This window comes from Sturnira hondurensis, unplaced genomic scaffold (genome assembly GCF_014824575.4).
Source record: "Sturnira hondurensis isolate 20B ecotype Veracruz unplaced genomic scaffold, ASM1482457v3 Scaffold0018484, whole genome shotgun sequence".
Lineage (NCBI taxonomy): Eukaryota > Metazoa > Chordata > Mammalia > Chiroptera > Phyllostomidae > Sturnira > Sturnira hondurensis.
In genome coordinates, this window is record NW_028091115.1 from 503414 (window position 1) to 520508 (window position 17095).

General features: G+C 40.5%; 1 protein-coding gene across 1 annotated transcript in view; it reads left to right on the plus strand.

Moving 5' to 3' along the window:
• Positions 1-288: 288 nt before the first annotated feature.
• Positions 289-17095, plus strand: part of LOC119003026 (A-kinase anchor protein 17B) — a 30223-nt gene continuing 13416 nt past the window's right edge. The window contains 1 exon segment of the mRNA XM_037069142.1: positions 289-490. Within this exon segment, the coding sequence (XP_036925037.1) occupies positions 310-490 (181 nt within the window). The 5' untranslated portion in view covers positions 289-309.

Here is a 17095-nt window from a genome sequence, read left to right on the forward strand (position 1 = left end):
TTCCGCGAGGGGTAGAGATGGGGGGAGGTCAGACAAACCCTGGCCATCACTGGGAGCAACAACGCAGCAGGATAAGCTTTGGCTCTGGCTTTGCTGCACGATGGAGGTGGGGCTACTTGAATGGTGTCTCAGGAGAAGGCGATTGGCCCCGTGGGAAATAGAAGGGGCGGGACTAGTCCATTGTTGCCATTGGTTCTTAGAGCAAGTTGAAGGTTGGCAGCGAGGGGGTGCCGCCTGTGCGGGGCCTCAGCTGGGTGAGGGGCGCACAGGGCGTTGGCGTCAGGGTGCGCACTTGCGTTGCTGACTTGGATGCAACGGGAACGCTTGTGTCATTCAACAGCTCACCTCCCGGACCATAGTCTCACCGAACAACGGGGAGCATTGCCGGTGCAACTGCAGCGGCTGGAAAGAGGTTGGCAGAGGCGGCGGCGGCAGACGTGCTACCCCAGTGGTAACCTGAGTGGAGACGCAGTGGCTTCTGAGGCTCCCGGTAAATGCCCTCAGCTCTGCTTGCAGAGAAAGCGGCCACATCCTGCTCCAGCTGGCCACCCTGGCCTATGGGAGCTGTGGGGCCTTGCAGACAGGGCTATCCTGGACCTTCGATGGGGATTAGGAAGGAGATGCGCAGGAGACCCGGACCACCCTGCCTGCCCCTGCAGAGTCAGGTTTTCCAGAGATGTGGCCAGGCTCTTTCCCTGGTCCTCTTCCTTTACCCTAGGACCTTGCCTAACCTCCTCTGGCCCTGGAGCTGTACTAGGGGGTGCTTAGGCTGCTGCTCCAGCAGAGGTCGCTCAGGGCACCCACCTGGGGTACACTGGCAGTGGTATGCCCTTAGCGGAAACTGAAGGTGCCCTCTCCTGTTTGATCCACAAGCCAGAGATGGGGGTGGGGGGTATTCACTCTGCTACGGGGGACCTTGACTACAGGGACATGTCGAGTCTCAGCTTGAGGTTTCTGGTACAGGTGTGCAATCAGACCTTTTCCCATCTGACTAAGGGAGCACGTTTCACCCAGACCTGGGGTTCTGACTTAGGTTGTGGGTGGGCAGTGGAGCTAGGGGAAGAAGCAAGTAGGACAGGCCCACACTGTAGGAAAACTGCCATCGCTGCATGTGGAGGAATCGTGGAGTACTTGGGATACACATCTTCTTTACTACGTTTGGGCTACTGTGTTTTGCAATTTTATTTAAAGCCCACAACTATGGGAGAACTTTGCAATGCTGCTAATTCCAAGGAGTGGCTTGTATTGGAAAACCAGGTTCTAGCATGAGAGACTGGTTACCCTTTGGGCCTTTTCATTTTCTCTTTCTTTTTTAGATTAGGAATGAGGTCTCAACTATCATCCCCATTTTGTAGTTTTCCTGCCTACCTCTAATATAACCTTGTAACTTCATGCTGTTGACACTATAAATTTATATAGCACAACAAGTAGAGAGAACCACTCTATAGGACAACATAGTTGGCCCTTTCCAATTCTTTTTTTTCTTTGCTTTTAAAAGAATAAGGCATTCCAGTAATCACACTTTTTTCTGTGCTTTGTTTGGGAGGGAGGGAATCACTCAAAACATGGGGTAACTTGAAGCAGGAAGTAACTTACATGAAGGTATTTTTACTCTGATTTTTGTTAAGCACAGAGAAGATGTGACAAGGGAAATAGGCCTGCTGGCACTGGTGCCCAAGGGATCCCAGCTGTGCCTATCAGAGGATGGGTGGGGCTGACTTGAGGTGGAGTTAACATTTGGGAGACTGGGCCAACAGAGACCATCTTAGCTCTGGTGGGTCGTGCACTTTCCATATAGTCCAAGCCAAAGATTACACCTGCAGTTTTCCCATTTATCTGGGTTCCCTATCATACACTTGTGTGAAGAGAGTGGCCTTTTACTGGTTTCACGTGTCATTTCCAGCATCAGAAAGAAAGGCGAGGTACAGAGGTTTGGAAATGTGGAGATAATGGTGGTGGTGATGGTGGTGTGTGGGAAGGAGGGAGGGAGGGAGAAAGAGAGAGAGAGAGAGAGAGAGAGAGAGAGAGAGAGAGAGATTTCCTTCAAATGTTGAAGCAGTTCACAGACACTTGCCACATGTTTATCTTCCCAGCATGCATTCCTGCCTTTGCTAGGAAGAGGGACTTTGGCTGAGTTGTTTCAGAGGCAGGGTGGTGGTATGTGTACAACTCTGATTTAGTGTCCACTTGGGTCTATATGAGTACTATGTTATATCCAGTGTGCTCCTGGAAATTTAAGAAGCTTTAAAGCCAAGCTGGGGGCTGATGTAGACTAATGCCTGGGGCCCAGTCTGAGCAAACATGAACCACATGGAATCCAGCTGTGCTTTGCTCAGAAAAGACAGTAAAAGGGCTGACTCACTTACAGGAGGAGAGGAAGGTCAACCATAGTAATAACAAAGCTCACATTAATTGAGCACTTATTGGAGATTAAGTACTTCGCTCACATTACTTCCCTTAATCCCTAAAAAATTCTATAGTGTAGGCCTTATTATCATCTTCTGAAGCTCAAGGAAGTTAGATAAATCACCTAGCTAGTCAATGGCAGAGGTGGGACTTGAACCTAGGGCTGCCCGACACCAGCTCTTGAACTCGAAAGCATTTTACTAATTACTGTTGCAGAGAAGGTTTTGTAGAAGAAATGGGAGAGGCCCTGAATCAAGTTCAGCCTTGGATGAGTGTGCTTCAGCCTGCACAGTGTTTTAAAAAGCCATTCAATTAGGGGTAAACATTGAAAAACCAAAAGATTCTTTAAAAAAAAAAATCAGGATTTCCACCTTCTCTTGAAATGCCAGAAGGCCTGGTCTGTATTTCACCTGAGGAAAGTAGAGCTGTGTACTATTGACCTGTTTAGTTGGGGTCTGAGCTAAGGTCATGGCCCCACAGTCTTGAAACCTACCTGACCCTGTAGGCTCTAGACCCCTACTCTAGGGAAACAAGACCCACTTGCAAGGATTCTAATTCAGGATTAGCTTCTTGTCTTACTTTGTAATTAGGGAATTGTTGGAAATGCAGTAGAACTGACTCTGTGAAATGTGAATAGTCTTGACACAGGATGCTGTGGACATCACTGGGGAAGGGCTGATGGCCCAAAACTAAGCATTATCCATAAGTGGTACCTGTCCTCTGGGCTGGGATTTTTAAGTCTGCTGTGCTTGGGCTCCAAAGAAATATTCTGGCAAGCCTTGCTGTTCTCCTTTATCCTTCATTTGGACTCAGTTTTTCTTTCTGCTGAATACTTGGTGTGTATAGCATGTGGGTCAAAATGATAATAGTTTGGGGAAAGAAAACAACTCAGAAATGACTACCTAAAAAGTACCCTGTTAAAAAAGGTTAATCTGGAAGTCCCTGAAATTTCTCCATATGTTCTAGATGGACAGAGAAAAGGCATTTCTGTATTGGTCTTTGGGGTGGAATTCTTCATCATGCAGATGTGACCAGTGCTGTAGGTCATTTAGCATCTCTGGCCATCTGCCCACCAAATGGCAACAATACCCCCCCCACACACACACACCAGTTATTGTGACAACTACAATCAGCTCTCTTGATGCATGTCCCCAGACTCTTGAAGGAGTACTACTAGCACATTGAAAACTACTGAAATATATTCCCCAAAATTCCAGCACTCTTTTCATGTGGAGTGTTAAAATCATTATCAATTTTCTGTGGCTCACAGTATCCTGTGCTTCTGGGGGAATTCACCATTTATTTCCTCAGATTCCAATTAATTGTGTTAACTTGTTTCTCTTTCTAGTCTTGGTTCTTTGGGAGTGACTCACCATTGTATCCCCCGAAGTCTTACACTGAGTAGATGCTTGGTACACACACCTGATTGATCTCCAAGTTCACTGATTAATGTTGATAGCTCTCGGAGCCTGAAAGAACAAAGAAGCCTGCATTAGCATTGCACAATTCATCTTTATGTTCTATTATTACTATTTTCACAACTATGTGCCAGGCACTCTTCTAGACTCTGAAGATAAAATGATAAACCAGGCCGATGCAGTCCCTGCCCTGATGGAATTTGCAGATTGGGGGTAGAGAGGGAGGAGATAAAAGACATTAACAAGTACCCATGTTAATTTCATCATTTCATTGTTATAGTAAAGTGAAATGGGCTGATATGCTGCAACATACAATATGGCAAGGGTGGCAGCAGTGCTGTTTAAGAGTGTTCAGGGAAGACTTCTCTGGGCCATGTGTGAAACATGAGAAGAAAGCAGCCACGAGAAAATCTTGGAGGGAGAGAGCATTTCAGCTGGAAGGAACCACAAGTGCAAAGGCCCTGAGGAGCGATGCTTTTAAAGAACAGTAAAAAGGCCAGTATGACTGGTATGGACAGAACAGGGCAGTAGGGAGCAAAATGAGTTGAAAGAGGTGGGTAGGGGACTAAATTTTGAGGATAAGCAGTTTGGATTTTGTTCAAAGCATGGTGGGAAGCCACTGGAGGATTTTGAACAGAGGAGTGACACAATCTGAATTAAGGTTTTCAAAAAAAGCATTTTACCTGTTATGTAGCATAGATTCTCTGGGGGCAAGGATGGAAGAAGAAAGAGTAGTGTGAGAGGCTGTTGCAGTAATCCAGGTTAGAGATGATGGTGGCTTACAGCTGGAGAGTAGCAGTGAAGATGGAGGTGGATTTGGAATGTGTGGTAAAGGTGGAGTCAAATGCACTTGCTGAAGGATTGAATCTTGGGAAAGGGAGCAAAACTCCTGGCTTTGAGCTTGAGCACGTGGGTGGAAGGTGGGTCTGTTGGGGAGACAGGAATCACTGGGTGGCTTCCAAGAGTTCTGTTGCACTTGTTAGGTTGAGATGTGAATGAAACATTCAGCTTGGAGATGTTGAAGAAGCAGTTGGATATCAATGTCATGGTTGGCTGGAGCTTCACCCTATATAAAAATTAAATGCAAATTAAAGCCACTTTAAGTTGCAATTATATACTAATAAAAGTAGCAGAAATAGAAATGATAGTGATCCAATGTCAGCAGGGCTGCACGGGCTGCATGGGAACCAAGCATGTTAATACTGCTGATACCATGGCAAGTTAACTGAATCCTTCAGGAGAACAATTTGATAATATGTAATAAGCCACGTATACTTATTTCTACCCTTTGACATGGTAATATATGTTGACATGAAAATCGCTTTTTTGATCCTCACCCAGGGATATATTTATTGATTTTAGAGAGAGAGGAGGAGGAGAGAGAAACAGAGAGAGGCAGAAATATCGATCCATTTTTTCCTGTATGTGTCCTGACTGGGGATTGAATCCGAACCTTGTAACCTTTTGGTGTACAAGGTAATTCTCCAAGTAACTAAGCCACCCAACCAGGGCTAGAAATTGTTTTGTTTTGTTTTTTAATTTGGACAAAGATTTTCATAGTGGTATCCTTTCTTTTACTAGTATAGAGTAGTAGTGGTACTTTTTTGGAAAAAGTAGTGCTCTTTCAAAATAAAGAATTGGAGCCCTGGCCAGCATGTTAGTTGGAACATCTTCCCATAGTATCTGAAAGGGTCAGTGGTTCAATTCCCAGTCAGGCCACATGCCCAGGTTGTGGGCTCAATCCCCCTTTAGGGCACATGCATGGATGTTTCTCTCTCTTCCCCTTCTTCTTTCTCTGGAATGAGAATAAAATAAACCTTTAAAAAGTAATTGAAAAATGCAAATCCCTGTGAAGATGGAATATCTAACCAAGTATACAGTAACTCTATAGAGTTTCTGTAGCATTCTCTCTATAAAGAGTTTCTACATAAGTTTGTTATAGTCATGAAAAATGAGAAATATATTCACGATATCAATATCTGAATTTATCAAACAGGTACAAAACCAAATCATGATCTATAACTACAGTGTGTAAATCTCAATGCTGTTCATACAGAAAATTATAAATATACAGTTGTCTTATTTTTAAAACTACTTCATCCACTGTTTTTTAAACACAGCAAAGCAATACAATATTTATTCACCATCTCCAGCAACACAGCTTTGGAACCAGGAAACAACCCTTTTGTAGAAAGCAGTCTCCTTCCCATGCACACCTGGTTATTGTTTACAAATACAAAGTATACAGAACATCTGCTTTATGTGAACAAATTTTAAGACATAGATAGAGATATACTCCATTCTGTAAAGTATTTTAGTCAGTTAAGAAGGCTCATACCATCAAGCCTGTCAAATAAGATCCTTTCTGTATCGTCTTTTGGATAAACTGCCAATATCTATCTATATGTATAAAAATCCCGGCCCTGGCTGGCATAGCTCAGTGGATTGAGCAAAGGCTGCGAACCAGAGTATCGCGGTTCGATTCCCAGTCAGGACACATGCCTGGGTTGCAGGCCAGTTCCCAGAGGGGGCACACAAGAGAGAAACATCAATGTGTGTTTGTCTCTTGTGTGCCCACACATTGATGTTTAAACAACCACACATTGATGTTTCTCTCTCTCTCTTTCTCCCTCCCTTCCCCTCTCTAAAAATAAATAAATAAAATCTTTGAAAAAATCCCCTCCTAGGATGAATGAACTTGATTCTCCTTCAGTACAGGACAAAAATAAATAAATAAATGTAACCTAGGAACTTACAGAAATTTTAAACTATCTCTGAATATAAAACAAAATGAAGCAAAGCAAAAGGGAATTGCAGCTTTTTAGTCCCGAGGGCCACTGCTCCACCTCTAGCACAGCAAACGACAAAGCTGTTCTGTGCAGAGAGAAAAGGTGAAAGTGGCAACAATGGCAAGGATAGAAACCCAAACCAGAGAAGAAAACAAAGAGAAAGTTAATAAAATGTGCTTTGAGTGCTTCTGGAGATACAAATGGCACAAGGTTCACAGGTCCTTCTTCAATACAATACTTCTAAACTCCAATGAAGCAACATTTTAAGAAATACCTGGATTTTCCCCAAGTCCACCCTCAAAGTATCTGTAAGCCAACACACATGGAAATTATTTACATCTTGCTACACTGAGGATACACTGCCAATATGTGGTCCTGAGATATGCAACTATATATCCATGAGAGTTCACATTCCAATTCAGTGACGTTATCCTGTTCATCTTCAAAGTTATTCTCCACCAGTGCCTCAGTTCTATTTCAGTACTAGAGCTGTCCCTGGGGCTAGAGGTGCACAGATTGAGAACTCTCCTTTGGCTCAGATCAGGGAAGAAAATAATTGCTCTAGATGTCTATAGTGAACTATATGGAACACACCAACCTCTAGACAGACTATTTCTATAACCTTACAAGTAACGGCTACATACACAGTACACCTTGAATAAATAGGAACCAGTACATTTTCACAGGTAATTTATCCTCTTTTTCAGGTTAATCTTCTCCAATTCTGGCCTTGAAAGGCTATGTCTTACAATTCTGAATCTAGAAACACAATGTTCCCTATGCCCTTAAACACACTGATTCGTTCACCACTAGTCCAACAAAATCATGTTCCAAACCTCAGCTCAAGAACTTGGTAAGAAAAGCTTCCTTGACCGGTCTAGATAGACCTCTGTTTTGTCCCAACTTCATCACAGGCATTCCTCTACACAGAATAATTACATTGTATTGGTATCGCTTTATCTTAAGAGAATATACCATCCTTTAACTCCCAATATTCCCAGACCTTCCTCAGTACTTACTTGCATATGGAAAGTATTGAAAAAGATGTTTGACAAATGAAAAGATTATTGTTTCCAACAGTGACACAAAATTACAAAATACTGTCCATCAACAATCATAGGCAGCCCTAGCTGGTGTGGCTCAGTAAATTGAGAACCAGCCTGCAAACCAAGGAGTAGCCAGTTCAATTCTCAGTCAGGGCACATGGAGAGTAGGGGGCAAGCAAGAGACAACCACACATTGATGTTTCTCTCCCTCTCTCTCCCTCCCTTCCCCTCTCTAGATATAAATAAGTAAAATCTTTTAAAAAATCATATACACAACCCTGGACAGTATAGCTTGGTTGGACATTGTCCTGCAAACCAAAGGGTCACCAGTTCGATTCCAGGTCAGAGCACATGCCTGGGTTGTGGGTTCAGTCCCCCATAGGAGCATGTACAAGAAGCAACCAATCAACGTTTCTCACGTTGATGTTTGTCTCCCTCTCCTCTCTCCTCCCCCCTCTCTAGAATCAATAAAAAGAAAACACACACACACCTACATATCCTAGCTCTTCATTCTACATTGTCTTTATTTTTTCTTATTATTGCATTTCATTCACTTTTGACTTTGTTACTCATTTCTCTAGTAGTGTTCTCTTGCCAAGATGCCATGACAGCACTCCACCATGAAGAGTTAACATGAATTGTGACTTCTCCAGTCTTTCCTCCCTTGACCACATTTTCACCATAAGGTATTGGGTAATATCCTATTCTGCAGGACTTGTATTCAAATAAGTTTACCTTGGGATTTTAAAAAGGTTGGGAAATACTCTCTCAGAAACGTCTTAATAGTGCTAAGCATGGCCCCATGTAAATGCTGCCTTTTCCCTATAGGTGGCGACTTGTGGGCAGGAAGTTTGCTGGTAATTTTCAGATTGGGAAAATAAAACAGAGAAGTTTTGATTTGCTGGTAATTTTCAAATTGGGAAAATAAAACAGAGAAGTAACGCTGATGACTTCATGATATACATTTCCCACGAATTACATTCTGACTTTTGAGTGAGTGAAGCAAAAGCATGGAATATAGTCAGCCACATTCCTTTAAATCCCTTATAGTTTTTGTGTTTTTAATGTGAAGAAGAGAAAACAATGAGTCTACTTTGGTAATATTGTAGTCAACTAATCCAGTTATAAATTGATATTCCTGGTTGGAAGTGTCTGAAGAGACATATTCTACAATAAAAGTCCTGGTGCTAACAAAAGGGTCAAAGACCAAAAGATTAGTCAGCCAGGTCTGCAATCGCCCTGTGTATATTTTAAAAATTGCTCCCTCCCTTGCCATCATGCAGTGACTCCCATACTCACCAGCAGACTTATGTAAGTGCATTTGTATATAAAGGCCTAACACCTTTCTTTAGGTTAATTTATTTTTAAGCATTTTTAAAGATTTAAAAATATTTTTTAGAAAGAGGGGAAGGGTCTAGAGAGAGAGGGAGAGAAAGGTCAATGTGTGGTTGCCTCTTGCCTGCCCCCTACTGGGGACCTGGCCCGCAACCCAGGCATGTGTCCGGACGGGGCATTGAACTGGAGACCCTTTGGTTTGCAGTCCAGCACTCAATCCACTGAGACACACCAGCCAGGGCTATTTTTATTAGCCCTGGAAACAGCGTTCACAAACATTATCAGTAAAGGAAACATTAGTATTATCTTTTAAAATAGGGAAGTAAAAACAAAATAAGTTGCTCAGAGATGAATTAACACGATTCTGGTTTTCTGCATATCAAGATAAAAATTTCCCGTTCTAAATTCTACTTTAGAGCAGGTTTTCTTTGAACAGTGGTAGAAGAGGTTTGCTCTCAGTAAGACATTCATATTTCATGGTCACAAATTCATCGTTGCTAAATGGCTGCAGATCTCCAAAAGTCCTTTGCTTTCTGTTTCCAAAATCCACAGTGTCCCAATAAGCCCTTTAGGACCACCTTAATTAGGGAATTTAGTCATATTGTGGGTCCTACCTTGGCTATATCATAGTATCACAATACTGAGAGGGCCACTCATTTTAATAATGTGATTTCAAATTTTTTCAAGAACAAAGTATATGGTCAGCCTCAGTTTTAAAATTGTTTTTTCAGGTTAATGGTGTGTCAGGACACATGAATATTTATGCAAGACTTGTTAACTGAAGTGCCAGAGAATAGTTCTGTTTGGTCAAGACTTCTTAGGATTCTGCATTAGCAAAGAATTTGACAATTGGCTAGGTTGATTTGACCCAAATACACCTTGGCTGCCCCACTAACTATAAAAATAAGTTGATATACTTTTATACATCTTAAATACATACATGATGACTAATTTTAAGGTTCAAAGGCCTGGAGAAAAAAAGCAAAGAACTACTTTGAAAGATGATGTTAAGTTGTGCAGGTTGTCCTATATTTTTCACTGGTTTTTAAAAAGGGCCTTATTCAAATGTCCTTTCTAGCACCCTGACAACACATATTTTTTCTCTCTTTTTAAATATTGTTCAAGTACACTTGTCTCCATTCTCACCCCACCACAGGTGTACCCACCTCCTACCCTCAATTTTTACCCTCCTTTGGCTTTCTCCATGTGTCTTCTATACACATTCCTTGATGACTCTTTCTCTTCTTTCCCCTATTTTCTCCACCCCCTCCCCTGGTTACTGTCAGTTTGTTCTTTATTTCCATGTCTCTGGTTCTATTTTGCTTCCTTGTTTGTTTTGTTGATTAGGTTCCACTTATAGGTGAGATCACATGGTATTTGACAATACATATTTTTTATAAAAGTGAGAAAAAGGGAGAGAAAAATGAATGGTGGGTATTTTACTTATAACTCAAATACTTTTAAAGTTTTAAAGTTATATTTCTGATAGTAAAAAACTCAGATAAGCCCTGGCTGGTGTAGCTCAGTGGATTGAGCGCGGGCCTGCAAACCAGATGATCGCGGTTCGATTCCCAGTCAGGGCACATGCCTGGGTTGCAGGCCAGTTCCTTGCAGGCTAACTACCAGCAGGGGACGCACAAAAGGCAACCGTACATTGATGTTTCTCTCCCTCTCTCCTTCCCCTCTGAAGATAAATAAATAAATAAAATATAAAAAAACCCCAGATATATCAGGAATCTCTGTAATATCTCCTGAAATGAAAGAAGATATTGGAGTAACCTTGGATGCAGACTCTACAGAATGTGTTTAGTTTTTATGGCAACTTAAAACAACCATTTTAGGCTTATGAGAACATCTCAAGACTGTTTTCTTTTCTCTCCTCTCTTATTATACTGTTATTGAAGTCAGCTATGCTACAAGTTATAGAGGCAAAGAAGATGAGGTAGAGAGGTGACTACAGGAAGCAGACATATTCTCTGGAAATCTGTTAGAAAAGTTCTGGCATGGGGAGCATGTTGAGTGAAATGCTTTCATAAAGCTGTGTACACAAGATACTGCTGGAATGTGCACTGTAAACATTGAATAGCTATAATGTTTTAAGGTTGGAGAAACTTTCATTTGCCTCTGCAAAGGTATGAAAGAATAAGCGATTTCAATAGTGTTGTTTTAATCAGGGGAGAAGAAAGATGTGTATATAATGGCGGTGGGGAATTGGGGAGGTCATAGAACACAATAGAACAGAGGAATAGTTAAACATTTTTAATTAAAAATCTAAGTTTCTGGCCCCAGCTGGTGAGGTTCAGTGGATTAAGTGCCAGCCTGCAAACAAAAGGGTCACAAACCAGTCAGGGCACATGCCTGGGTTGCAGGTCAGGTCCCCAAGTAGGGGGCATGCAAGAGGCAACCACACATTGATGTTTCTCTCCCTGTCTTTCTCCCTCCCTTCCCATCTATCTAAAAATAAATAAATAAAATATTTTTTTAAATAATAAAATTTTGCCCTGGCTGGTGTAGCTCAGTGGATTGAGCATGGGCTGTGAACCAAAGGATCGCAGTTCAATTCCCAGTCTGGGCACATGCCTGGGTTGCAGGCCAGTTCCCAGCAGGGGACTCATGAGAGGCAACCATACATTGATATTTCTCTCCCTCTCTCCTTCCCTTCCCCTCTAAAGATAAATAAATAAAATCTTTAAAAAATAATAATAAAATATAAGTTTTTGGTAATATATGGAGGCTAAACTTTGGCTTTTGGCATTCTTTGCCATCAGGGCTTGGTTTATACTAGGCTCTTAAACCTTTGTTGAATAGTCAATGCATATGACAATGATTGGTGAAAATGATGAGGAAATGTTTAATGAATCCTTCCATTGCTCTCAACTGAAGCACAGGTGTATTAAAAGAGAATTTAGAGGGTTAATTAGGTTGTTTTAAGGAATTAGTTTTAAGTCATAGCATAATAACTTGATGTCACTGATTCCACCTCTTTTGGTATATGTATCTACTAAATAATATAGCTAATTTAAAAAGTATATTTAAAAATATGTTTATTTTGTTTAAATGAGGTTAAAAACAGGGATTGTGTGGGGATAAGAGCGCATACCTTTTTAAATCTATTTTCAAGAGCAGAGTAGGGCTCTATGCGGCTTTAACTACATTCAAGGATTAGTACACTGGAACTTGGAGTTAAGAAAGGATCCTTATTTAGAATAAAGCATATGTTAAAGTGGGGTATTGGATGTCACTGAGTATTTCCAGAAACATCTGTCTGTTTTTACTATAAGATAAATCAGCTATGACTTAAATATTCTGCCGCCAGATCAGTGATTGCTGAGAGTGGGAGGAGGATTACAAAGAGGCATGAGGAAAACTTTTGGGGGTGATGAGCATTTTCATTATCTCCACTGTGATGATGGTTTCATAGATGTGTATTCATATGTCAAAATTCATCCAAATGTACACTTTTGGTACATGTATACTTTATGTGACCACATATCAATTATGTTTTAATTAAGCAGTTCTTAAAAAATAACTTCATGCATCTAGTATTAAACTGGCCAACTGCTCTTTTGTTATTGAAAATCCTATTCAAATCTCACAGGGTTCAGTCATGACTCACACAATCTGTGGTTATGGGCTCAGATGCCTCTCAGCATTTATAATGACGGCAGATAGAGAGGATATCCAATGGTGGAGGGGAATGTTATTGTGTTACTCAGTTTTTATCCTTTTTTGTGCAAGTATATATTAGCAGTTGTGAATTGCTTCTTTTTAATAGTTTGCTGTTATAGAAGTTAACTCTTTTCAATAGAAGAAATTAATACAAAATTAACATGTTTATTGTAAATATTCAAAAACGGAAGCAACAAGATGTGTACAAGGTAAAATGGGAAAGTCCATTCCTCTTGTACTTCCACTCCATTTCCCAGGGGAAATACTGTTGACAATTTGATGTACATCTTTCCAGACTTTGCATGTAGAGGGGTGTCTGTGTGTGCATGTGTGCACACACATGCACGGGGGCTAAAAAATAATTTCCTCCCACTTTCTAAATTCTTCTAGCTGGGTTAATAGTGAAATTAACATGAGACAGATTAACAGGAGAAAATGTCCAAATTTAGTTATAGATTTACATTCAGGGCCCTCATAAGCTATGAGACCAGAAGACACATTGGGCAGTTGAGGTTTACATGCTTTTATGGACAAAGAAGGGGAACAAAACAGAGGCATGGCACTTCAAAGGAAAAGTAAGCAATTTATAGGTAGACAAAGAGCAAATATGTGGTAAACAAATTCTTGCTGGGCCACTCAGAAACAATACACAGAGGAGAGTCTACCAAACAGGCTTTGCCAGAATTCTCCCTGTGTGCAACATTTAGTTTATATTATGATGTTAAGGTGATGCTCCCTTCCTTTAAGCAGGATTTTCTGTCTCCATTCCCATAGACAGGTAAGGGGAAGAGGGTCAAAAGTTCTTTCTGAGTCTTTCATTTTTGAATAACCAGCTTAAAATCAGTATCCTAGATGGCACATTTTGGGGTGGGAAAGCTTTGGTCTTCCTCATGTGTTTTATATTGCTTATATTTATTATATTATGTTTACAAGAACAAGATCATATTACACATTATTATTATGCAACATTTTCCCTCTAAAAATACCATGGGTATCCTTCCCTATCAGTAAGCACACATCTACCCTATTTTCTCTTCACCCTTCCCTTTCTATCTTCTTTTCTTCTTTGTTCTCGCCCACTTCTCTCCACCTCCTCCTCCTCCCTCTTCCACACCTTCTTCTTCGTTTTTTTGTTTGTTTTGGGCCTGAGGTCTTAAGGCAAAAGCACTGCAATGGGAATTATCACTACTGTGCATCTATATGTCAGGTACTGTCAAGTTGAAGTTTAGTGACCTGGCAGAAGTTGCCAATGATATTGCTATAGTATTGAAGCCATGACATATGTAAAAAGCTTACTTCTTAGTACAGACTAGGTCCTCAGTAATTTTTAAAAATAAGATGAGAAAATTAGTTCTTTATTCTAGAAGAGTATTTTAAGATGAAATATTGATAAACATTTAATTTTAAGATCTAAAGCCCATGAACAACTGGGGAAGATATCAAAAGAACAAATATTTATTTTGTTATTGTTGCTGCTGTTGGGAATCAGGAATTTGAGTTGAGGATTTTAAGGGAGATCAGCTTTTTTGTTTTTAAAAACAATTGGGTCCTTTTGAGAAAGTCAGAAAATAACTTTTCCTAATCGAGGTATAGAGTCCTCTCACTGGAGAAATGACTGTGAAAACATAAACTATAAAGCAGAGGTTATGGACTGGCAAGCCAATGAGGCCTACAGATATGTTTATTCACACTTCACAGTGCTTTTAAATTGTGTTGATTGCTAACATATCAAAATCAAATTTCACCTAAAGATACTTATCTTGGTTTTCTCTGAAATAATAGGACTATCTGGCCACACTAGGCCCTCCTTCCCTCATTGCAGCTAGAGCTGAGGAGCAATGCACCTTTAGATGCAACATGTCCCTCAGTCTCTGTTAGCATTTTTTGCCCACCAAGACCATCTCGTTGTTCATGTGGTTGTTAAGTTGTGACCTTTGCTGTAGAATTTACTGCTTATTTTTGCTTCCGTGTGAAATGGAAACGATAGCCAACTTTTAATGTATATACAAATATATTATTATATATACACATAATAATGTATATTTGTATATATATAAATATATATTTGTATATATATACATAAATATACAAAAAAGTAGTACAATAAACACTGTAAAATGGTATTTGACTCATTTCTGTACACACTTGATAAGAACTTCATTTATACACTTCAGGAAAGCAGAGAGACCTGCATAAAATACAGAAAATTCTCCTATTGTGTAGAAGCCAACCTTGTGAAGGATATAAGGCATATCTTCAATTTCAAAAAGTTGATTTTCAGTAGTCTTTGTGAATTTAATCTTAAATAGAATAAGAAATTGAAGTTTTTTGTAAAATTTCTTTTCTTTTTTAGAGAGGAGTGGAGGGAGGGAGAAAGAGAGGGAGAGAAACATCCATGTGTGAGAGAAGCATCTATCAGCTGCCTCTTGCACACCTCCAACCAGGGCCCTGGCCTGCAATCCAGGCAGGCGCCCTGACCAGGAATTGATCTGGCATCTGTTTGGTGTGCAGGCTGGTGCTCAATACACTGAGCCACACCAGCCAAGATGAAATGAAATTAATTTATACTGAGGATAACTTTATTTTATTTTTAAGTATATTTTATTGATTACACTATTACAGTTGTCCCAGTTTTTTCCCATTTGCCCCCCTTTTCTCTGTACCCTCATAACCTCCAGCAGTTCACCCCTTAGTCCATGTCCATGGGTCATACATATAAGTTCTTTGGCTTCTCCATTTCCTATACTATTCCTAACCTCTCCCTGTCTGTTTTGTACCTACCATTTATGCTTTTTAACCCCTGTACCTTTTCCCCCATTTGCTCCCTCCCCCTCCCCACTGGTAACCTTCGTGTCATCTCCATGTCTGTGATTCTGTTCCTGTTTTAGTTTTTTGCATAGTTTGTTTTTGTTTTGTTTTTTTTTGTATTAAGTAGTTGATAGTTGTGAGTTAGTTATTATTTTACTGTTCATAGTATTGATAATCTTCTTTTTCTTAAATAAGTCCCTTTAACATTTCATATAATGAGGACTTGATGATGATGTACTCCTTTAACTTTACCTTATCTTGGAAGCACTTTATCTGCCCTTCCATTCTAAGTAATAGCTTTGCTGGATTGAGTAATTTTGGTTGTAGGTCCTTGCTTTTCATTACTTTGAATACTTCTTGCCAGTCCCTTCTAGCCTGCAAAATTTCATCTGACTAATTAGCTATTAGTCTTATGGGAACTCCTTTGTAGGTAATTCTCTGCTTTTCTCTTGCTGCTTTCTAGAATATCTCTTTACCTTTAACCTTTGACATTTTAATTATGATGTGTCTTGCTGAGGCCCTCCTTGGATCCAACTTGTTTGGTACTCTCTGGGCTTCCTGGATGTGTATGTCTATTTCCTTTACCAAATTAGAAAAGTTTTCTTTTATTATTTTTTCAAATAAGTTTTCAATTTCTTGTTCTTCCTCTTTTCCTTCTGTCATTCCTATGACTCGGATGTTGGCACTTTTGGAGATGTCCCAGAGGCTTCTTATTCTCTCTTGGTTTTTTGTTTGTTTTTTTTAACTAATTTCTTCATTCTGTTGTGCTTGACTGTTTATTTCTTCTTTATGTTCCAAATCATTGATTTGAACCCTGGCTTCCTTCCCTTCACTGTTGGTTCCCCATAGATTTTTATATTTCACTTAGTGTAGCCTCCATTTCTTCCCTGATACTTTTGCCATACTCGATGAGTTCTCTGAGCATCCTGATCACCAGTGTTTTGAACTCTGCATCTGATAGATTGGCTATCTCTGTTTCACTCAGTTATTTTTCTAGAGTTTTGATCTGTTCTTTCATTTAGGCCATATTTCTTTGTCTCCTCAATTTGGCAGCCTCCCTGTATTTATTTTTGTGTATTAGGTAGAGATGTTCTGACTCCCTGTCTTAGTAGCATGGCCTATTGTAGAAAAGGTACCTATAAATCGTGTGGGGCAGAGCCTTAGGTAATCACCAGGGTGGGGTAACCCACTTCACTACTTTGTGGCTCTGTGAAGGGGGCAGCTCAGAGAGGGGACTTTGTAGCTGCCTGGCTTCTGAGTGTTTGCCCAGCACTTGCTGCATTTCTAACCACCTCACCCACTCCCTGTATGCAACTGGCACCATTCCAGCTATTGCCCTGGTGTTGAATCCCAGAGTATGCGGGTTTGCATACATTTTAAGACCATGCTGGCCCTTTAAGTGAAGCTTGCTGAAAATCTAGTAGTTTTGCCTGCTGTCCCAACCCCCACTGGTTTTTAAAGCTAGAAGTTTGGAGATTTATCTTCCATGTGCTAGAACCCTGGGCTGTGTGGTTGAGCCTAGGACTGAGATTGCTTGCTTCCATGGTATGCCTCCCAATTTTTATCTACAACACATGAACATGGGACCACCCATGTCCATTTTGCTACTGCAACCACCTCTCCA